Source organism: Ursus americanus, chromosome 14, assembly GCF_024610735.1.
Source record: "Ursus americanus isolate L20-20 chromosome 14, mUrsAme1.1.p, whole genome shotgun sequence".
NCBI classification, from domain to species: domain Eukaryota; kingdom Metazoa; phylum Chordata; class Mammalia; order Carnivora; family Ursidae; genus Ursus; species Ursus americanus.
Genome location: NC_142140.1, coordinates 39,346,630 through 39,370,820, shown reverse-complemented (window position 1 = coordinate 39,370,820; position 24,191 = coordinate 39,346,630). Strand labels below are relative to the sequence as shown.

Below are 24,191 nucleotides of genomic sequence, written 5' to 3'. Positions count from 1 at the left end.
AATTACTTAAAAATAAAATCTTAAAAAAGAAAAAAAAAAAACAAAAAACAAAGAAGTTAGCTAATTTGCCCAAGTTCACACTATAAATCAGGATCTGAACCTTGATCTTATTCCTCTAAAGTCATATCCTTTCAAGTCATTACCAAGCTGCTCATAAAGGAAGAAATACAGAGTTGCTTGTTTCTAGAAAGTATCTAAGACAGACCCAGTGTTGAGAAACGAGAGCACAGCATGGCCTTCGGTAATGGGTTGACCTAGCATAGAACATATTTACCTCCAAATTCAGATAGAACTTGAACTAATTATTTAGACCATGTGAGTCCTTACAAACTTCTAAGTGGGAATAACAACACCTGCCTCAGAAAATCATTAACTTTGTATCCTGCAGCATATCTAGCACTGTGCCCAATACATAGTAGGGTTATGTAAATGATAATGCCTTTCACCCCTTGATCCTGTGATCTGTGCTTACTAGTCTTGCAAAACAAGTGGTTATAAACACCCCAATGCATCTATTTTTCTAAAAAATTAGAAAACTTTGGGGCGCCTGGGTGGCTCAGTCGTTGGGCTTCTGCCTTTGGCTCAGGGCATGATCCCGGCGGTCTGGGATCGAGCCCCACATCGGACTCCTTGGCAGGGAGCCTGCTTCTTCCTCTCCCACTCCCCCTGCTTGTGTTCCCTCTCTCGCTGGCTGTCTCTCTCTGTGTCAAATAAATAAATTTTAAAAAATCTTAAAAAAAATTTAGAAAACTTCAATGTAACAGATTTCTCTAAACAAGATTAAATTATATAAAAGTATACTAAACTGTTTATATTTATTCAGAACTTGTGTTTCATTTTATCTAGATCTCTGTTGGGACAATATTTGATGTTTGGTCACATATGCCTACCATTTGTGTGGGAATCATTTTCTGATGCCCTCCTGGTAATATATAATCTGATAAATATGAATGTTCTGTGAGATCAGGAAGACAAAATTTAGAAATTTAGAAATTGGTCTTGTTTCATAAAATCCAGGCTCTGTGATCATAATAATGAACCATAGTGTGCAGTGTGTTGGGTTGGCAGTGAGCAGGGTAGCCAATAAGAGGTATGCTCATAAGAGGTGTGGGAAAGCACTTTGCCCAAAACACTCACTCTTCATCAAGCTTCTTTATTGCCCAAATTCCACAGCACTCTTGGCATTCCCATATCCTATGATTGGGGGAGAACTAGTCTTCTTGGGAGAGGTTATAGATTAAGTCATTCATTTTATCAATGCAATGAAAAATAGAGTTTATTGGTCTTTTTCTAAAAGCAGATTATTAATAGGATAGCAAGAGAAAAGGACAAGAGAGCAGAAGATGGAATGCAAATTTACTGTTTCATAGATGACTGGGCTCTCCTTGGTATTAAGAAGGAGGGGATTTGTATGCAATTTAATAGCAGAAAATACCTATTTCTTTTATATTTAAAAATATTTTATTTTTAAGTAATCTCTGCACCCAACACGAAGCTCAAACTCATAATTCCCAAGATCAAGAGTCACACGCTCCACTGACTGAGCCAGCCAGGTGCCCTGAAAATACATGTTTCTGACACATACGTAATGGGAGTTTTCACCAAATGAATGGGAATGTAGTTGCTGAAATGTCCTCATCTACATTTAATAGTCACCAGTAAAGTAATCTTTGGGGGGAAGTTATACTATCTTAACCTTTTAAATTAATATTCCTCTCTTTTTAATAGGGCTAACCATAAGAAATGAATTTCAATGTCTGGAATATCAAAGAGATGCTCAGTATTCCCTCAGGCTCTGGGTAAGTTTTCTGGTTATATTCTCTGATACTGAGGGTCTTATATTTGTATTGATTTCATAGAAAAAGGCTCTCCTTCTTATTAGTTAATTAGTAATAGAGTTACTTCATACAGCTTCTTCCCCTTCTTCTCCCTTCCTTTCACTGCTCTCCCATCCTCGTCTTTTTCCTTTTGCCCGATTTTCTGATTATAAAAGCAATGTCAGTTCAGCTGTGTGTGTTAACTGAGCAGTGGCTCTGTGTGCAGCACTGGGCCCAAGGACTATAGGGCCTGTGAGAATTAGACATGGCCCAACATCTAGAAATTCACCTTGGTTGGAGCGATTGCTATTGAAACAGCAGGGAGCGACATCAAGACAACGTTCAGGCACGTATTCAGTTGTGTAGTACCATTCGTAGGCGCTGTGGAGTTAAGAGCCACTCCAGCTGTTGACAAGGCTCACTAAGATATTGCCCTTTCTGCTGCTCCCCTGAAGTATTTACATTTGTGTCTGCCAGACATGCAGTGGGCCTGCCATTGCTAACTTGGTGGATGTGCCCCAGAGGTAGTATATATTTAAGGGATTTCTAATTGTTTTTGGCATGTTTTATTATTGGATAGTTTATTTTCTTCGTAGCACCTTCCTGAAGACAGTGATTAATTCAATAAAAACCTAGAGCACTGTGCTTTTATTTCTCAAAAAGAAAAAAAAAATGCTTACAGTTGATATTGAGTAGGGAAAAATCTATCTTTGTTAAATTCTAGATCGTAGCTTTAAGATGTAAATCCTATGTAATTTCTATAACCTCACAGGTTTTTTTTTTCTAGCCCAGCTAATTATTCTCTTTGACCTGAGAGGGGAGTCACAGAGAGCTATTTAAGCTATTTTGAGCAGTGATTACGCAACCCGTATTATAATACATGTGTGCAGCCCATTACCTTAGCTAATCTTAGAAAATGGTTCTATCAGTGAAATAATTGCTCTTTCCTGTGCTGAACTATTAGAGTTTCTTTTTGTCTCGCATTAATATATGATGGTTCCTTTGGCTTAGGATATGTACTTATATGCTATCTAATTATTTTAGATTTGGCTTATTTATTTATTTGGGAGGAGGGGAGAAAGACAGAGCAGGCCGGGGGAGGGGCGGAGGGAGAGGGAGAAAGAGAATCAAGAATCTTAAGTGGGCTCCATGCCCAGAGCAGAGCCCAATTCAGGGCTCAATCTCACAACCCTGAGATTTATGACCTAAGCCAAAATCAAGAGTTGGATGCTTAACAAACTGAGCTACCCAGGTGCCCCTAGATTTAGCTTTTTTAAAAAGGAATGGTTTGTGTTTGTGTGTTTTAATGAAAAGCATATTTTTTCAGGTTGCACAACAGCGTTAAGTAACACAAATTGTTACTGAGATATCTTTCAAGTAAAAACTTGAAGACTGTCTTTTACTTGTCTGCCTGTTTATGTGCTGTCTCTGTAATAGGCTCAGTACACTGTGTTCAGGTGTGATTATATCATTATCAATATCACTCTCCCTTTCATATGAGAGGTTTAAAGACTGGTGTAGATATCCAGAGGAAGCAAGTTGGAAGTCCACAGCTGGAAGTCCTTCAAGCAAGAATAATACACTAAAGGTGTGAAAGGGAACACCACTTTTTTTCAAAAACAATGTTTAATGGATCCTCCTGTGCACAAATCTGAGTTGATGATATTCTTCAGTCTGGGTGAGGCCTGTATTAGTCTGCTAGGTTGCCATAACAAAGTACCCTAAACTGGATGGCTTCAACAATAGACATTTATTTTCTCAGTTCTGGAGATTGGAAGTCGTAGAACCATGTGCCAGCTGGATCATTTCTGGTGAGGGCTCCCTTCCTGGCTTGCGGTCAACTGTCTTCTCTCTGTGTCCTCACATGGAGGAAAAAGAAAGAAAGGAGGGCAAACTCTCTGGTGTCTCTACTTGTAAGGGCCTTAATCCCATCATGAAGGCCCCACCCTCATGACCTTGTCTAACCCTAACTACCTCCCAAAGGCCACATTTCAAATACTATCACATTAGGGATTAGGACTTCAACATATGAATTTTTGGAGAACACAAAATATTCGGTCTGTAACTAACCTGTCTTGTGTTTTTTTGTATTAGGACTCCTATTCTCCCTGTAATCCTGCTGCCTCCCTTCCCTGTAGGCACACTCTAGGAAAGTTAACGAGAGTCTAATTCACCTTCTACACACACAGTTACATACTTATTTGGTGTGGTATGATGTAGATTTAAAAGATTATATAAATGATATAGAGTTCATTCCATTTTTACTCTTCTGCACTCAAAATTACATTTTTGAGACTTATTCATGCGTTATATGTAAATTTAGTTTATTGCTTCTGACTAATGCATCAGTTATATGCATACACCGTATTTTATTTTTATCTATTCCCTTAGTGATTAACAGATTCAACTTTCTTTTTTAGAGAGAGCAAGAGACCGAGTGAGAGAATGGGGGTGGGAAGGAGGCGCAGAAGAAGGAGAGAGAGAATCCCAAGCAGACTCCACACCCAACACAGAGCCCTACATGGGGCTTGATTCCATGAACCTAGATCATGACCTGAGCTGAAATCAAGAGTTGGATGCCCAACTGACTGAGCCACCCAGGCACCCCCAGATTCAACTTTTTAAAAGATAATGTTCTTTTAATCCCTAAAGATTTCAGGAACTTTGATCCCCCAAATGGTGTTATAGCCCACAGTACTGTTGTACAAGGAATAATGGTGCCAGTCCTTAGTGTTTGAATTTCCATCTGATTGTTTTTCTGTAATCAAAATGCCTGGAATTCAGAATTTCTTTGTGTTTCTTTATAGGTAGTACTGGCAGTGTGCAGGGGACTAGGAGGTCAGGACAAACTAGTACTCTGCCCAGAATATTCAGAAATGAGTAGCTGTGAATTATGATTTCACTTTTTCAGAAAGTTTGCCCACTTGATATACTTCTCTTTTCTTGCTTAATTTCAGGACCACTAAGTCATCTAGCTGGAATAATAATCAAACTGATTACTCCAGTCTCAGTGATTCCCAGTTCCTCTTTGGATCCCAGTTCTGTCCGGAAAGTTCAGAGACTCTGTCAGCACCCTTGGACGGTGTCCACTTGAGACATCCAAAACAGTCACAACAGAATTCTCTGGACGTGAGTCTCATTTCCAGAATTTCTCTGCACACATTTCATAGTCATTATGGAGATAAGCAATAAAGAAGACTTATTCTGTTCTATTATATTTTAGAATTATACACCTCTAAGGATTACTCTTCTAAATGGATTTACACTCAATTGATAACTCAGTAGTCTGATAAACTTGGTAGTCTGAAATGGAAAATATATATATATATATATTGCAAAATATTGCCAGTGCCTTGACCCTCAGGGAGAGACAAATATTGCATGACATTTTCTAACACATACTATTATTTGTAAAAATTTCATAAGAAACAAGAGTTTTAGAAAAATAGGAATAAAGTAACATAAATTTTATTTTAAATGGAAATTTTTTCTAAGAAACTTTAGGTGCTTTGTGGATTTTAGCCTACTGTGCTACATTATCTCCTTGAAGAAGGATGTGAGGATTCTGAGGACTTAGTTAATGAATAAGGGCCAGAATCAAGAACAGAGTCTCCTGAGTCCTCAATTTTTTGAGACCAGCCTGTCTTCTTTCATGGGTCAGAAATATTTTTCTATATTTATTTATTTTGGTCTAAAACTAGATTTAACTTTATATATAGACTTAACTGAATCAAATAGAGAGTCCATGGATAAGATTAGGTCAGTGCTTTAAGATGTAGGGTATGCTCTCAGATAAGTATTTCAGTACAAAAATTGGTACCCAGTGATATGAAGGAGAAAATGTACTCCCTGAATGTTTCAGGGTAATTTTTGCCTCAGAATGCTGAAAATGACTCACCACATTTCAGCATGCTTACTGTCAAGTCCAGGTCAAACTTATCAACAAGTCTAGTTCAACTAGTAATTGAGTTAAACTTATTATGTAAACTTAACATATCATCTCAGAGACAGCATAAAGAATTCTGTTATTGCCTTCAAATTTGTGCAATGGATTTTAAGCCATTTTAGCTGATATTTTATTATTATTATTATTTTTTAATTTGGCTCCGCACCCAACGTGGAGCTTGAACTCGTGACCCTGAGATTAGGAGTCATGTGCTCTACTGACTAAGTAAGCCAGGCACCCTGATTAGCTGATGTATATATATATTTTTAAGATTTTATTTATTAGAGAGCGAGAGTGAGAGCGCGAGCACAAGCAGGGGGAGTGGCAGGGAGAGGAGAGAAGCAGACTCTGCTGAGCAGGGAGCCTGATGCCATGCAGGACTCAATCCCAGGACCCTGAGATCATGACCCGAGCCAAAAACAGACGCTTAACTGACTGAGTCACCCGGGCGCCCATAGCTGACATTTTTAATATCTCTGGGCTGGTAAGACAGAAACCTTGTTAATAAAAAGAGTTGCTGGGGTGCCTGGGTGGCTCAGTTGTTAAGCGTCTGCCTTTGGCTGGGGTCATGATCCCAGCGTTCTGGGATGGAGCCCCACATCGGGCTCCCTGCTCAGTGGGAAACCTGCTTTTCCCTCTCCCACTCTCCCTGCTTGTGTTCCCTCTCTCTCTGCCTTTCTCTCTGTCAAATAAATAAAATAAATAAAATCTTTAAAAAATAAATAAAAAAAGAGTTGCTTTATTTTAATGTAATTTTCTGATGTATATGAAATAAAAAGGAAATACTACATGCCATGTTGTTTTTTAGTAGTATTTTGCACGTAAAGGTGACTCTACATTGTGTAGAAAATAGTGAATGCTATAAATATTTTCATGTCTGAAATGCTGTGATTTTTTTTTTCATTTAACAGAGTGAACCTAGTATTTTCACAAAGTACCAGACAAAACCCCAGCTGTTTGGAGGAGATACAAACGATAGAGGTTTATTTCCTCTTCCTTTGTCAGTTGGAAAATCAAAGGGCCTCTTGGAACAGTTTGAAGAGAAAAAGAAAAGGGCAAAAGACAAATGTGACAGGTATGCAAACTTTTCAAGTGGATGAGACATCTCATATCTTTTGAGGGAAACAGAAATGGAATATTAATAGTCAAATAATTTTATTTCAGTATGATAATACTGTTGCCTTTATAGCTCATCTAATAATTACTCTTTATTTGCTTACTTGTCAGTGTGACTTGTGGCAGATTTGAATTTGGCTGCCACAGTTCTGGCCCTCTGAAAAAGTAAGCTAAAGGACTTCTTAGAGAAATACAGTATTCAAGTAATGTTATGTTTATTTTGCCAAAATCTGCTCTTTAATTTGTTATCTTTTCAGATCATCTGATTTAGGAAATTAGGTAACAGTTGTTTTAGGGTCAAGAATATAACACACGAATTCCTTTTCTTTTTTAAATATGGAATGCTTCACAAATTTGCGTGTCATACTTGCGCAGGGGCCATGCTAATCTTCTCTGTATGGTTCCAATTTTAGTATATGTGCTGCCGAAGTGAGCACAGCACATGAATTCTTTAAAAAGCTGATTCAGGCTATTCAGGCTGATTTTCTCACATTGAAATGTTGGTATTCTTTTTAAGACTTTATTTTTAAGTAATCTCTATACCCAGCATGGGGCTCGAACCCATAACCCCCAAATCAAGAGTCACATGCTCCACTGACTGAGCCAGCCAGGTGCTGCAAAATGTTGGTATTTTTTAAGATATACCCTAAATTTTATACATAGTCTTATTTGTTAGTTTTATGTTTATTCATTTACCTCAGCAAATACATGAGATAAATTAGGGCTCCTGTATTAATAAATAAATAATTTGAAGTCACTGAGGAAATTAAGTTGTTCATTTCTTGGTAGTAAGTTACCAGGGAACATCTTTAGGTGTCATGGAAATTATAACACTCAAGCAGAGATATACTTTATTATTTCTGTGACAGTGAAGATGTGTCACTTAGAGTCACCACTGTTACTTTCATTTTGAAAGAGCCAAAGTTTCTTTAAGGATTCTTAGACTAAGTATCCTTTCTGTTGAATACTTATCTTCCTTTAGTGAGAAAACCAAAATGCTCTGAAGTGTTTGATTCTGTTGGTAAATAAACATTTCCCAGACATTGAGAGATTTCTTTTCCCTGGGAATCCAGGCTCTAGGACCCTACAGTTTCTCAGAGGCCCCTCATGGCTTTAGTACAGTACTGCAGAATACTCACCTTCTTACTCCTTCAGATAGATGAATGTTAAATTTTTTTGTTCTCTGGGCATGGGATTATATTTTGTTTGATCAAGATTTCTGCAGCAAGGGCAGGCTGGCTGACTCTGTTGGTAGAGCATGAGACCCTTTATCTCAGGGTTGTGAGTTTGAGCCCCACATTGGGTGTAGCGATTACTTAAAAAAAAAAAAAAAAAAAAAGGATTCTGCAGCTAAAAAAACTTTTTTGAAACATTAAATTTCTCTCAACATTTTCTTCTTTCCTTCCTCTCTCTCTCTCTCCCTTTATCATTTCCTTCTCTTTTTTGTAGTGAAATGAGTTTCTGTTAACAATTTTTTACAAGATAGAAAAAAATATATAGCACATAAATAGAACAAATAATGAGGACTCTGAAGAATCTCTCTCCATTAAAAGTTCAAGCTTAAGATACTGACTTATATAATAGGCAAAAAAATCATAATTTTAATAAATTCTGGCAAAAATAAAACCCAATATTTTATTTTATTATTATTCCTTTTAAAGATTTTATTTTAGAGAGAGAGAGAGCGCGCGCATGAGCGTGAGCAGGGGTAGGGGCAAATAGAGAGGAGCAAGGGGAGAAGGAGAGACTCTCAAGCAGACTCTACCCTAAGTGTGGAGACTGATGTGGAGCTCCATCCCACAACCCTGAGATCATGACCTGAGCCAAAATCAAGAGTCGGTTGAATAACTGACTGAGCCACCCAGGTGCCCCAAAACTCAAGATTTTAGTTTTAGATTTGTTTTTGTGTGTGTGTGTCAATTAGTGCTTGTCAGAACTGTGGTAAGAATGGGGTACCTGACTGTCTCAGTTGGTAGAGCATGCAACTCTTGATCTCAAGGTCCTGAGTTCAAGCCCTATGTTGGGTGTGGAGCCTACTTAAAAAAAATGTGAGGGGCGCCTGTGTGGCTTAGTCAGCTAAGTGTCTGCCTTCGGCTCAGGTCATGGTCCCAGGGTCTCGGGATCAAGCCCCGCATTGGGTTCCCTGCTTAGCAGGGAGTCTGCTTCTCCATCTGACCTTCCCCTGCTCATGCTCTCTCTCTCTCAGATAAATAAAATCTTTTTAAGAATGTGAGAAGGAGTGAAAATTTTTTAAATGAGAGAGAGAATGCATACCACTGTAAATTTGGAAGCAGGAAAGTGATAAGACATGGTGCAGGGTCCAAACATAAGAGATGCTACAAACCTATAAGACATGGATTTACATATTGTGTTTTGAAAGTACATATTTTCCCAAACTTATAGAGAAAACATATGAGGGAAAGAAATCTTAAAAGAATCCCAATCGATTAGCTCAGATTGCATTGTTATGACCATTTTGGTAGCAAATAGAAACTCACCTCAAACTAGCTTTGACAAAACAGAGGTTATATTAGCTCTTTTAACCAATCTGGAAAGGACAGGGAATGAAATGAAATCAGAATCTCTTTTCTGTGCTTCTCTCTCCATCTATACTTTATTCTTTCCTATTAGAGACCAGCTTCCTATCAACACAGAGAAAGGCAGTCTTTTCCCTTGGTTTGAATTTGAAAAATCCTAGTGGAAGCTTATGATAGGCTTGCTTAGATCTTAGGGATGAAAGGAAGGAGGTGTGACTGGAAGTCTTCACCAGAACCACTGTTTGGATGCAGAAAGACGCAGTTCCCCATTAGAGGAGGATTCTGGGTACACCAAACATTGGATGACCATGACCCAGATTATTGTTTTTTTTGTCTGTAATATTTGAGAAAACAGATTAGTCTCATTATGAATAAATCACCTAAATACTACAAGTAGAATATAAAATAACCATGTTCTTTCAATAATTGTTGATCACAATAGTGAAATTTATTCATTCATTCACTAAACAAACACTATGCTAGGCCCGGTACTACGAATTTGTCTTTGTAGTTCTCAGTCTGGGTAGGCAAACAGACATTTGTTGGATAAATAATACAACTAGGTCAGAATTATTGGTTGTAAACAATAGAAATAAGTTCATTTAAATGGAAAAGGAATTTATTTATTTGGTTCTGGTTCTGGGTATGACAGAGTAAGCATACTGCATCCTATCTCTCCCACTGAATGCAACTAAAAGCCCCGGACACAGTCCATGTGGCATTTAAGGACTCTGAAAAGTAAATGGTGGCAACTGGGGAAGGAAACCTGAATTCAAAGTATGAAAGCTCTGGCTTAGAATTTCCTGTGTTTTTGTTTTCAAGCAAAATTTAAAGTGTTTGTTCTGCAACAATCACTGTTGAAGAGAATGAAAAACACAAGCTTCAGGGACACCTGGTTGGCTCAGTCAGTTAAGTGTCTGTCTGTCTCCGGCTCAGGTCATGATCTCAGGGTCCTGGGATCCAGCCTCACTTTGGGCTCCCTGCTCACTGGGGAGTCTGCTTTTCCCTCCTCCTTTACCCCTCCCTCCTGCTTGTGCTCTCTCTCTCTCAAATAAAAAAAATCTTAATAAGAAAAGAAAACAGGGGCGCCTGGGTGGCACAGCGGGTTAAGCGTCTGCCTTTGGCTCAGGGCGTGATCCCGGCGTTATGGGATCGAGCCCCACATCAGGCTCCTCCGCTATGAGCCTGCTTCTTCCTCTCCCACTCCCCCTGCTTGTGTTCCCTCTCTCGCTGGCTGTCTCTATCCTGTCGAATAAATAAATAAAATCTTTAAAAAAAAAAAGAAAAGAAAACAACAGAGTGGGAAAAATATCTGTAAACATTTTCAGCAAAGGACTTATATTCAGAATATAAAAAAGAACTCTTAAAACTTATTAAATAATAAGCAACTCTAAAAAAAATGGGTAAAGATTTTAACAAATACTTCAAAGACAGTATATGGGTAACAGGGGTACCTGGCTGGCTCAGTTGGAAGAGCATGTGACTCTTGGTTTCAGGGTTGCGAGTTCAAGCCCCACATTGGATGTAGAAATTACTTAAATAAATAAACTTAAAAAAGTACATATGGATAACAAGTGCATGAAAATGCTCATTACAAAAATGCTCGTAATGATGCTCAGCATCATTAGCCATTTTGGAAATAGAAATTAAACTCGCAATGACATTACTACACATCTATTAGCATGGCTCAATTTAAAACAAATAAAAACTGATAATACCAAGGCGGGGCAAGGATATAGAATAACTGGAATTCTTACTGGTGGAAATGCAAAATGATATAGACTCTCCGGACAAGTTTGACAGTTTCTTATAAAAGTAAACATAAGGGGTACCTGAGTGGCTCAAGCGTTTAAGTGGCTGCCTTCGGCTCAGGTCATGATCTCAGGGTCCTGGGATCCAGCCCCACGTCGGGCTCCCTGCTCAATGGCTAGTCTGCTTCTCCCTCTCCCTCCGTGATCTCTCTCACTCTCACTCTCTCTCAAATAAATAAATAAATAAAAATATTTAAAAATAAAAGTTAACATAATTTACTATATGCCTCTGTAATTCTACTCCTAAGCGTTTACCCTAGATAAATGAAAACTATGTCTACACAGAAGCCTGTACAGTAATGTTTGTTTATAGCAGCTTTGTTCATAATCACCAAAAACTGGACACAACGTGAATATCCTTAAATAAATGAATGTATTAACAAACTATGGTATGTCCATACAACAGAACACTCCTCAGCAGTAAAAAATGAGCTACTGATATACAACTACATGGTGAATCTCAAAGACACTATTCTGAGTGAAGGAAATCAGTCCAAAAGTTATAAACTTTATGACTCCATTTATGTGACATTCTAAGAAAGGCAAAACTATAGAGATGGTGAATAGATCAATGATTACCAGGGGTTAGGGACGGCTGGACTTCACCACAAAGGGACAGCATGAAGGTTTTCTTTGGATACTGCCCTCCTGATTGTGGTAATGGTTACATGAACCCTAAGTTTGTGTTAAAACTCAGAATTGTATACATACACACATACACAGTTAATTTTATATGTTAACTTAAAATTTTTAATGTTAAAAAGTTATTAAAAGATATTAGATGGGTGATGAGTGTCAATTACAATTTAAAAAGAGAGAAAAAGATATTGGGTGGCTTGTTTTATTAGCTAGGATTATGTTCATCTGTATATAACATATATATATATATACATATAACATATATATACACACATATATAACATATATATATATATATACATATAACATATACACACACACACTCATAATAACAAAACCTTAAAAAAGATAGATGTTTATTTTTCTTTAATGCAAAAATCATCATGAAGCGTGTGGTCCAGGACTAGAATGGTACCTTCATGGTTCTTAAGGATCTAGCTCCTTCTAGCACTCTGGTCTTGCATCCCTAAGGTGTGGCTCCTGTCCTCACAGTGCTTGGTGGCTGCTGGAGTTCCAGCTGTTGTCAGAGTTCCAGACAAACAATGGATGAAGGAAAGAAGAAAGGGTATCTTCCTTTCTATTTAGGACTCTTCTTGAAGTTACACGCAACACTCCTTATACCTCACACTGGCTAAAATTTACTCACATGGCTACACCTAGCTTCGGGGGAGTCTGGGAGTGTCATCTATCTGGGTAGCAGTGCATCGAGGGAGAAAAAAAAAATCAGGATTCTGATTTCCAAGGAAGAAAATGAGGCCACTTTAAGTTTTTGCAACAGTCCTGCAATTGCCAGGTGCTACGCATCATGGAGAATTCTCCAAACCAAGCCACAAAATTAGTCCAGTACAAATTCTGCTGCCCACTAACCCCTGCCCAGAGAGTAGTAGACCCTCCCTGCACTGTAGCCAGTTTAGTCCTAGACCCTGTTACCATTCTCCTAGAACTCTCTCTTCCTTCTGCTGGAGCCACAGCCACTAGAGAGAGAACTCAGTCTTTTTCTCCTGACTCCTGGTCTGGCAAGTTATGTGTGAAGGAAGAGCCCAGGGTTCAGGAGAAACTAGGAAAGCAAGCCCCTGGCACTCTCAACCTCTAGAGGAAGAAAGAGGCTCTGGTTCCCCCCAAGATTGCTAACCTGAAGAACTACTTAAACAGAAAACAGGGTCAAATACAAACCAGCCTAAAATAGACTCTGGACTTTCCACTCTAAGTACAAAGTTGTAAATGGTATAGCAGAGGTTGCATCCAAATGCTTTGGAAGCCCTAGGACAGGCTCCCAGCTCTGACTGGGGGTGTCAGGAAACACTCCATCCAAAGGGGCACATCTAAACTAGGAGTTTTGCGCAGAGATCTTGGGTCTGTCAGAACCTCAAGTTTGCCTCTTAGATCAGTTTACTCTGTGAACCACCATTAACAATGTTTTATATAACGCTGCTCTATTTTTATGTATTTTTTAAAATAAAAATATTGTTTCCTATGGACTATTTTTTAATCTGCTTTTTAGATTTAATAATCTTTAATGATTATGTTTCTATTCCATATACAAAATCATTTCTAATGGTTGCATTGTACTCTATCATATGGATCTTTCAGGGGGTTATGTTTTAAATATTTAGCACAGCATGAAAGAGTGCCAGGAATACACAAGGGGAAAGGTTAATCTTTTCAACAAATAGTGTTGGAAAAGCTGGATCCATATGGAAAAGAATGAAAAAGGACCCTTATCCTATACTATACATAAAAATTCAAAATGGACTAAAGACTTAAACATAAGACTCAAAACTGTAGAACTCCTAGAAGAAAAAAAATACATAGGTAAAAAGCTTCTTGACATTGGCAATGGCCATGATTTCTTGGATATGACATCAAAAGCACAGGCAGCAAAACCAAAAATAGACTTGTGGGATAACATCAAACTAAAAAGTTTCTGCACAGCAAAGGAACCAATCAACAAAATAAAAAGGCAGCCTACAGAATGATAAAAAAATATCTGCAAACCATGTATGTGATAAAGGGTTAATAAATATATAAGGAACTCCTACAGCTCAATAGTATAAAAACAACGCAATTAAAAGGTGGGCAAAGGAACTGAATATACATATATGCAAAGAAGACATACTAATGGCCAACAAGTGTATGAAAAAGGTGCTCAAGATCACTAGACATCAGGAAAATGCAAATCAAAACCACAATGAAATATCATCTTACATCAGTCAGGTTGGCCATTATATAAAAAAAAAAAAAAAAGCCAAGTGTTGGTAAGGATGTGGAGAAAAGGGAATCCTTATACACTGTTGGTGGGAACATAAATTGGTGCAACCCCACTTCTAAGTATATATCAAAGGAATTGAAATCAGGATCTCAAAGAGATATCTGCACTACGATATTCATTACAGCATTCTTTACAATAGCCAAGACATGGAAGTAACCTAAATATCCATCAATGAGTGAATAAAGAAAATGCGGTATATACATACAATGGAATAGTCTTCAGCCTTAAAAAAGAAGGAAATTCTGTCACTTGTGACAACATGGATGAACCTGGAGGATGTTATGCCAAATTAAATAAGTCAGACACAGAAGGACAAATACAGTTGGCCTTTGAACAACACAGGTTTGAACTGTACAGTTCCACTTATATTTGAAATTTTCATAGCACAGTACTGTAAATATTTTTACTTACGACTTTAACATTTTCTCTTCTCTAGCTTTATTGTAAGAATACAATATATAGTACATATAACGTAAAATTTGTGTTAACCAGCTATTTGTTTTATCAGTAAGGCTGTGGTCAACAGTAGGCTTTTATGTTTTTGGGAAGTCAAAAATTATATACAGATTTTCAACTGTGTGTGGGGGGGTCAGCTCCCCTAACCCCTGAATTGTTCAAGGGCCAACTGTACTAATAGCACTTACATGAGGAATGTAAAAGAGTCAAAGAAGCAGAGTGTAGGACGGTGGTTGTTGGGGACTGGAGTGTGGGACAAACAGGAAGGTATTAGTTAAAGGGTACAAAGTTTCAGTTTATTCAAGATGAATAAATCCTAGCGATCTACCATACTGCATAGTGCCTATAGTTAACAACACAGTATTGGTATACTTTAAAATTTGCTAAGATGGCAAATGTTTTAATTTAAGTGTTTTTATCACTACTACCACTGCTATTAAAGAGAGTGAGAGAAAGCTTTTGGAAGTGATGGATATGTGTATGGAATAGATTTGTGGTGATGGTTTAGCAGTTGTGTACTTATCTCCAAACTTACATACATTAAATGTGTACAGCTTTTTGTATATCAACCTTAACTCAATAAAGTGATTTTAAAAAATACAACTTGAATACTAACCACTCAGAAAAAATGCTGACTATAAGCAATTGGCACAGCTATGTCCTCGCAAGGTTGCTGTCAGCTCTGCATGTACTGTAATTTACATAAGTACATTGTTAATGGACATCTCCATAAGCAGATTTGATTCAATACACTTTGATCAATTTTTTTAATAAAGAAGATCACTCGATTTGAGTGGATTTTGAAACCACATTCAAAAACACCAGCTAGTTAAACTCCTTGAAGGTAGGGAGTTGAATTTTTTTCACTCCATCTCACTAAAGCTTATAACCAAGGACCTGTCACAAAAGAAGGCTCAATAAATAGTTGTTGAAAAAATGAGGGATTTTCAAAGCAAAATAACACACCAACATAGGACAGTACAGAAATTACTTCCGTTCTTAAAAATAGGGTGTGTGTGTGCGTGTGTGTGCGCGCGTTAACACAAATAAAGAGAATTTCCTAACTGACTTTTTCTAGAGAAAAGATTAGGTCATAATTGACTTCCTATGAACCTATACATAATATCGGGTGGGTGAGAAATCTCTACTTTTAAGCATCCTTTTTTATTTTATTTTGGTAAACAATAATAAAAATGGCTTCCAAACAAACACCAGCTTTTTATGAAAGGTTCAATTATCAAGCTTTTAATGCTTTTACTGTTTATTAAGCATCTTAATTTAAGGCCTTTGGGTAAATCAGAATTTCAGTTTAGATGGTGGAATCAAGGATTAATAAACAGTTAAGGTAATGGGAGCTATCAGTTATATATAAAACATCTCAATATAGGGGCGCCTGGGTGGCGTAGTCGATTGTCTGACTCTTGGTTTTGTCTGGGGTTGTGATTTTGGGGTTCTGAGATCCAAGTCCTGCATCAGGCTCCCCACTCAGCACAGAGTCAGCTTAAAGACTCTCTTTCCCTGTCCCTCTGCCTCCCCACCTCTCAAAATAAATAAATCTTTGAAAAAAACATTTCAATATAAAATTATACACAAACAGTATTTAATTTGTATAATATAGTTTCCTGTTGGGAACATCGGTTCCCAAATGTACTAATAAGGAGTGAGGTCATAAGAATAAAGAATCACTCTTAACTGGTGATATACCATGGTATAAGTGGTGGTATAATATAGTAGGGGCTTTCACGGGAAGAATTTTGGTAGCATTATTAGACTTTAGACATCTTTAAATTTTTATGGTTTTTTAAAAAGATTTTATTTATTTCAGAGAGAGAGAGAGTGCACAAGTTGGGGGAGACAGGCCAAAGGAGAAGGAGAAGTAGGGTCTCTGCTGAGCAGGGAGCCCAGTGTGGGGCTTGCTCCCAGGACCCTGAGATCATGACCTGAGCCAAAGGCAGACACTTAACTGACTGAGCCACCCAGGCACCTCGATTTTTATGTATTTTTTAATCAAGTTTTTACATGTACATATTTTTTTAAAGATTTTATTCATTTATTTATTTAGGGAGAGCGAGCAGGAGGAGGGGCAGAGAGGGAACGAGAGGATCTCAAGCAGACTCTGTGCTGAGTGAGGAGCTGGTTATGGGGCTTGGTCCCCATGACCCCGAGATCATGACCTAAGCCAAAATCAAGAGTTGAAAGCTCAGCAGTGGGGAGCCTGCTTCTTCCTCTCCCTCTGCCTCCTGCTCCCCCTACTTGTGTGCTCTCTCTGTCAAATAAATCAATAAAATCTTAAAATAAAATAAAATTCAATTAGGATTATAGTGAAAAACAGCAGGCCTGTTTTCCCCCACTTTTAGTTCCCTTTTCCTTTTTGCAACCAACTTGCAACCCTTTTAGCTATGCTAGTACTTAGGTCCATATATCTTATAGCATATGATAGATAGCTTATATTGTCATTTCTTGATTTTTTTTCAGCTTCAGAGAATGACTTCTACCCTGGAATAAAAATTTGCGTCTCTGCTTCCTCCACCATAAACTTCTCATCTTCCATCATTTTAGTTAAATCAGTTTTCATTTGGGACCCTTGGGTGGCTCAGTCAGTTAAGCGTCTGCCTTCAGCTCAGGTCATGATCCCAGGGTCCTAGGATCAAGCACTGCGTCAGGCTCCCTACTCAGCAAGGAGTCTGCTTCTCCCTGTCCCTCTCCCTCTACCCCTCCCCCTGCTCGTGCTCTCTCTGACAAATAAATAAAATATTTAAAAACAAAACAAAAAAAATCAGTTTTCAATCTTTAAATCCTTATCTAGATAGCCTAGAAAAATTATATATACTATGATTACATTTTCCTGATCTTAAAAATTGCCTTGTTTTCTTTTTTGCTGCTTTTTCCATGTAGGAATCACAGTCCATCCCCAAATTCTGCAGCAGAACTAAAAACCTCCTTGTTTTATTTTTTCTTAAAGATTTTATTTATTCATTTGAGAGAGAGAGTGTGTGTGTGTGAGAGAGAGAGAGAGAGAGCGCGCATGAGCAGAGGGAGCCCAACATGGGGCTCGATCCCAGGACCCCGGGTCATGATCTGAGCTGAAGGCAGACGCTTAACTGACTGAGCTACCCAGGTGCCCCAGAAGCTCCTTGTTTTATACCCAAACACATCAGAAATTCTTCAGTGTCATTTTCTTCTCAGAGTCCCCTTCCTAATTCTGATCTGAACTTGGTACTCTCTTGCTCTGCAGCGCAGCTGTCATCCTGAGTTCTCCCTTCACTGTCATCCTAGGCATTCCTACCTCCTCTCTCCTGTGTTGAGTTCTCTGTTACTTTGATCTTATCTCCTTTTTGTTCTTAGTTTACTCCTTGGTTTAGGTGGAGCATATATTCCAGAAACTTCCTGACAATGGGTGCATGGCACCTAAAATTCTTTATTTTCCCCTCACAGTAGATTGCAAATTAGGCTGGATATAGAATTCTAGATTGGAAATTATTTTCCCCCAAAATTTCTAAAGCATTGTTGTCATTGCCGTATCACTTTGTATGTTGCTTTTAAGAGGTCTGTTGCCACTCTAGTTCCTGATCTTGTGTACATCACTTGCTTTTTTCTTTCTGGAAGTTTTTAAGGCCTTCTCATTATCCATAGACTTTTGAAATTTTACAGTAATGTGCCTTCATGTAGCATGTCATAATCTTTGGGCATTGAGGTGTTCCTTTTGACCTATAAACTTGTGTTTTTTGGTTCTGGGAATTTTTCTTTTGTTATCTTTGAAAATCTCTATATTTTAATTTTTCTTTCTTCTTTACTTTTCTTTCTTCCTTTCTTCTTTCTAGTTTTGGGTGTGTGTTGGATCTCCTGCATTTATCCTCTTTTTTTTTTTCTATTGATCTATTTTCCATCTCTTTTGTCTTTTGTTCTATTTTCTATCCTATTTCCTTAACTTTATATTCTAACTATTCTACTTGCTTCTGCTATTTTTAATTTCTAGATCCTTTTCTTATTCTCTGGTTTTATAATTTAATAGCATTCTGTTCTTAATATCCTTAAGTCATTAACTTTTTTAAAGATTTATTTATTTGAGAGAGAGAGCGAGAGAGCTCAAGTGTGCATGCGTGAGCAGGAGGGAGGGGCAGAGAGGGAGAGCAGCAGACTCCCCGCTGAGCCCAGAGCCCAGCACAGAGTCAATCCCATGACCCTGAGATCGTGGCCTGAGCTGAAATCAAGAGTCAGATGCCCAACCGACAGAGACATCCAGGTGCCCCTAATTCATTAACTATTTTATTTTTAATATTTTTATTGTTTGCCTGGTTTGCCTGGCAATGGTCACAAAAAGTCTATGTTCTCATTTTTTGTAGCTGGACACTGAAATTTTTCAGGTAATGTCCATCCCAATCTCTTTCATAATAAGTAAGATTTGTAGACCCCTAGTGGTCCTATAAAATTCTCCATTTATTTATTTATTTATTTATTTATTTATTTATTTATTTATTTAAAATGTTTTATTTATTCATTTAGAAAGAGAGAGAGCACATGAGCAGGAGAAGTGGCAGAGGTAGAGACTCTCAAGCAGACTCCCCACTGAGCTCGAGGCCCGACCCAAAGATCACAACCTAAGCCGAAACCAAGAACTGGCCGTTTAACTGACTGAGCCATTGAACCGCCCCAAAATTCTCCTTTTAAAGTCAGTCTGGCGGAGCATCCAAAAGACTTGGTATGAAGAGTAGTCCTATTAGGGTTCAAAACCTGATATTTGCACTTATATTGTGTAGATTGAAGAAACAAAACCTATAAAAAATTTTTAATGACAATCCATGTCTGAATCTTTTCAAAAGTGGAATATTTGAGGAATAATTGTTATAGTTTCTTTTTCATTAAAAATTAATATTGCTGGGGCACCTGGGTGGCTCAGCTGGTTAAGTGTTTGACTCTTGGTTTTTGTTCGGGTTTTGATCTCCCAGTTGTTTAATTGAGCCCCAGGGTGGGCTCTGCACTTAGCACAGAGTCTGCTTCGGATTCTTTCTCCCTCTCCCTCTGCTTCTCCCCCCACTTCAAATAAACAAACAAGCAAATAAATAAAATATTTGAAAAAAAAAAAAAGAGGGGCACCTGGGTGGCTCAGTCGGTTAAGCCTCTGATTCTTGATTATTTCTTCTTCTTCTTCTTCTTCTTCTTCTTCTTCTTCTTCTTCTTCTTCTTCTTCTTCTTCTTCTTTCTTCTTCTTCTTCTTCTTTCTTCTTCTTCTTCTTCTAAGATTTTTATTTGTTTGACAGAGAGAGACAGCAAGCGAGGGAACACAAGCAGGGAGAGTGGGGGAGGAAGAAGCAGGCTTCCCACTGAGCAGGGAGCCCGACGTGGGGCTCAATCCCAGGACCCTGGGATCACTCCCTGAGCCGAAGGCAGACGCTTAATGACTGAGCCACCCAGGGGCCCTTTAATTTCTTCTCAGGTCATAATCTCAGGGTCGTGAGATGAAGCTGGAGTCAGGCTCCTTGCTCAGCGGGACGTCTGCTGGAGATTCTGTCTCCTTCTCCCTCTGTCCCTTCCCCTGCTCACTCTCTCAAAATAAAATAAAATCTTTTAAAAAAAGAAATTAATATTACTCCCAGAATCATCTCTACCCATTCTTACAGTCAAAGAAGTAATCGTTAGGCTAAGATGTTTCCAGGAATTTTGGACTACCTGAAGGAAGTCACTATTTTCTGAAGCCGTTGCTCCTAGGAATATGAAAGTTGGTCTGTTTTACTGTAGTAACCACTTGAGTTGCTAATATTTATCTTATTTAAGATACACATAGAGTACATTTTAAAAAGAAAAAAGTGGTTTGCCTTGGCAATGGTCACAAAAAGTCAATGTTCTCGTTTTTTGGTAGCTGGACACTAAAATTCTTCAGGGCTGATCCAACGCTAATCAAGCACTGTGTTGATGCTATACCAGGAGGAGGCCTGCCATGTTCATGGCATCAATTCTGTTACATACTTTTTCAGTATTTCACAAAGATTTATTTTCTTTTTTCTCGCTTATTCTAGTGAGACTCTATACAACTTCATTTCCCATATCAGAGAAAGCATTCACAGGGTAAGTATAGCTACATGTCAAGGAATTAGAACATTTTACATTTTAAGAAGTTTACTAATTACATTGGCCTTAATTCATATAGCATAGCAGTATTTTAACTACCTTTTTTTATCATTAAATGACAATACTCCAAGTTTGGAAAATAAGGCAATGGTCTGTGAATTCATTCTTAATTTGGGGTTGCTTAGTTGCAGACATCTGTGGAGAAGTCTGAGGAACATCTCAGCTCAAGAAGCCAGTCTATTTTGGATTGTTTGGAGACTGTGGCCAAGACATGTGAGTATCTTGTATTTGAGGTTATCAGCAGAGGGCACTAGTGAACAGTGAACTGAACTTTCTGACCCTAGCCACGTTTCTGTCAGGGATGAGGTTCCATAGTGTTTCAGAGGAGAGGATGGGTACACGCAGCTTAGCCCTGAAGAGCTGCGGAGCACGCTGGACTGGGTAGTGGGACCCACCTAGGTGCTGGGAGTGTTCCTGGTCCCTAGACGCCCTCTGTGAAGCACTAACCCTCCACCCACTAGTCCTGCCGCTCGGGAGACGCAGCTCTGCCAGATTCTCAGCTCACTGCCCGAAGTGAATCGGCAGCCTCCCTGAGTCCCTGATGAGTTGTTGGCTGTGCTGTCTGTAAAGACATTGTTCCCTCAGGACTTAGAAATGAAGACTGCTCCCTTAGGAGTTAGAAATACTCCAGTCACCTAATCTTCTTGCTGCCTTGGTTTCAACGAGAGCTGTTTTGTAGTGAATCACAGCATCTTTCTCCATTTCAGTTATAGTTAGTGATCTGTAAAGTCTCCTGCTCTACAAATTAGTGATTTATGTTTAGGTAAAACCATGGTCCTGGCTCTTACTGAACAGAAGAGAGAGCCATACCATTGCTCTCCTTAGGCAGACACCCCTGTAGAGCCAACAGCTTCTCAACTAAACAGCAAGATGATGACTGCATCTGCACTTGTTTGCATTTGTCTCTGTGTTTATTTTTTTATTTTAAACAAATTGAAGTCAACTTATTTAAATGCTTTGGAATGGATTGCTCATGATTTACAAAAATTAATGTCTTTGTGTGGCTTAGAAATTAATCTCCATCTGTCTGCAAAAAAGCACTGTACTGTCTGCTGGCTTCCAACCTGGGTATCCCACACACAGGGCAACTGTGCATCTGTTTGGAAAGCAGTTCTGGAAGCCTGGGACTGTTGCCCTCATAAGAAGTAACAAGACAGAGCACAAGCAAATCAGGAATGCTTCCTTTGTATAAGATGATAGAATAACTCATTTGTAAGTGCCCAAGGAAAGCACTCCTTTTGCTTTCTACGTTAAAACTAGGTGAAGTACAAAAAGGAAGATTGCATGCAGCAAAGGTGTGGCATTCTTAGCCCAGACTAGGGAATGGAAGTGCCCAAGCTCCCAATACAAGGTCAAGGCAGAGCGAGGACTAGAACTGGTTCTGGCCTATAGTAGGCATAAGGATCCTGATCCTTCACCCTGATGGTTCCTTCTTAGAGAATAAGACTCAGGAGAAGGAGCCACATTGATAGGGCAAACAGTAACAGACACTGTGACATCATAATAATTACAAAGCCAGATCATTCTCCTTTTTAAAAAGATTTTATGCATGTATGTATGTATGTATGTATGTATTTAGAGAGCTTGAGCGGAGGGAGGGGCAGAGAGAAAGCGCTAGAGAATCCCCAGTAGACTACACACTCAGCATGGAGGCTTAGTTGAATTCAAGCAGGCCTTGATCCCAAGACTCTGAAATCATGACCTGAGCTGAAATCAAGAGTCGGATGCTTATCGACTGAGCTACCCAGGCGCTCCTAGAAAGCCAGATCATTCTTGAAAACGGCACAAGTGGCCTTTTCAGAGTCATTCCTTTTCTTGGTAGGTAGTGATCAGGATCAGGAAGTTAGTCATTGAAAAAGGAACCAGACATATCATCATATGGTGTGGCCCAGTCTAGCTGGCCCGAAGCCCTGAATTTGCCAGTCAGTACACTCGGCAGCCTTCGGTATGCACTCACTGTGGCTCTTAAGGAAAAGGGAAAGGTACTGTGTAAAAGTGCTCTCTTGTGTTGTTATGTAATGGGCACCTTCACAGAGTGAGGTCATGAAATCTTTCCCCAGTCACGGTCTGCCTGTTCGACCAGAGGAATCACTCCAAGCCATCTAATCTAACGCCTCTTGTTCTTCAGCTGAGGACTGAGGACCAGAGTGATAGAATGAATTACCAAGGCTGTCCACATCTACTTTAGGTTTAGGTGGGCTAATTAGTAAAGAGCAGTACCACCTAATAGGTATCAGTTCTACCGAAAAATATGATCATTAGGAAAATAAAAAGGAGGGGCTTCTATTGAAAATCAGAAAATGGGGGTGCCTGGGTGGCTCAGGATGTTAAGCATCCAACTCTTAATCTCAAGGTTGTGAGTTCAAGCCCTGCGTTGGGCTCCATGCTGGGCATGGAACCTACTTAAAAAAATAAAAAAAGATGGGGCGCCTGGGTGGCTCAGTCAGTGAAGCATCTGCCTTTCGCTCAGGTCATGATGCCGGAATCATGGGATCGAGTCTCCGTATTGGGCTCGCTGCTCAGCGGGGAGTCTGCTTCTCTCTCAGCCCCTCACCCTGCTTGTGCTCTCTCTCTCACTGTCTCTCTCTCAAATAAAAAAATAAAATGTTTAAAAAAATATAAAGAAAGGAAGGAAGAAGAAAGAATATCAGAAAAATGTCTTCTTTAGAAAACAGAGAACTCTATACATAAAAATAAATTCCATATAAATCAATACAGTAAGTGTAATGATTAAATCGTAAAAACTGTAAGAAAAATGGGCAACATTTTTATAATTTTGGAGTGGAGAAATGCCTTTCAAAGCAAGGCACATATAATCATTAAGAAGAATGAGGTCTATCTTTATTTTTTTTTAATTTTTTAAAAAGATTTTATTTATTTGACAGAGAAAGAGACAGCCAGCGAGAGAGGGAACACAAGCAGGGGGAGTGGGAGAAGCAGGCTCCCAATGGAGCAGGGGGCCCAATGCGGGGCTCGATCCCAGGACCCTGGGATCAGGACCTGAGCCGAAGCCAGACGCTTAATGACTGAGCCACCCAGGCACCCCGAGGTCTATCTTTATGAACCATGTTGAAATGGAAATATGTATTCATCGTTAAATAACAAGAGCAGCGTGCTGCTTGTGTGCACATAATTTACTCCAGAACACATCTGGTGAAGGAGTGTGACCAGTTAGTGAAAATTGGGAAGGGTATCCCAAATAAAATGGGAGACTGAGCAATCTCTTCTTATACATGGAGGCTCCCAGACCTTTCCTCAGGCTGTCATCAGCATGGCAGGGAGAGCAAAACTACACAGTACATAAAAGGAAAACCACTGGCCATCGGTGGAAAAGGATCAGAATCTGATCTCATGTCAGTAGAGCCCATATCAAATTGCTAAAATAGAAATGAATAAAAAATTCATCTTCAAAGAAAATAGAGATACTGTCTAGAATATGGAAATGGATTTTAAATGGCATTTTTACAAAAAAGC

At 38.8% G+C, this 24,191-nt stretch overlaps 1 protein-coding gene and 1 non-coding gene across 2 annotated transcripts in view; one reads left to right on the top strand and one right to left on the bottom strand.

Moving 5' to 3' along the window:
• Positions 1-24,191, top strand: part of IHO1 (interactor of HORMAD1 1) — a 40,502-nt gene that overhangs the window by 9,974 nt on the left and 6,337 nt on the right. The window contains exons 3-7 of the mRNA XM_045778820.2: positions 1,729-1,799; positions 4,775-4,946; positions 6,675-6,838; positions 20,606-20,654; positions 20,843-20,930. Coding sequence (XP_045634776.1) covers positions 1,744-1,799; positions 4,775-4,946; positions 6,675-6,838; positions 20,606-20,654; positions 20,843-20,930 — 529 coding nt within the window. The 5' untranslated portion in view covers positions 1,729-1,743. The remainder of the gene's footprint in view (positions 1-1,728; positions 1,800-4,774; positions 4,947-6,674; positions 6,839-20,605; positions 20,655-20,842; positions 20,931-24,191) is intronic.
• LOC123780085 (U6 spliceosomal RNA) lies at positions 7,210-7,316 on the bottom strand. Its single transcript, XR_006776319.1, has one exon. It is a non-coding gene; the product is annotated as a U6 spliceosomal RNA (small nuclear RNA).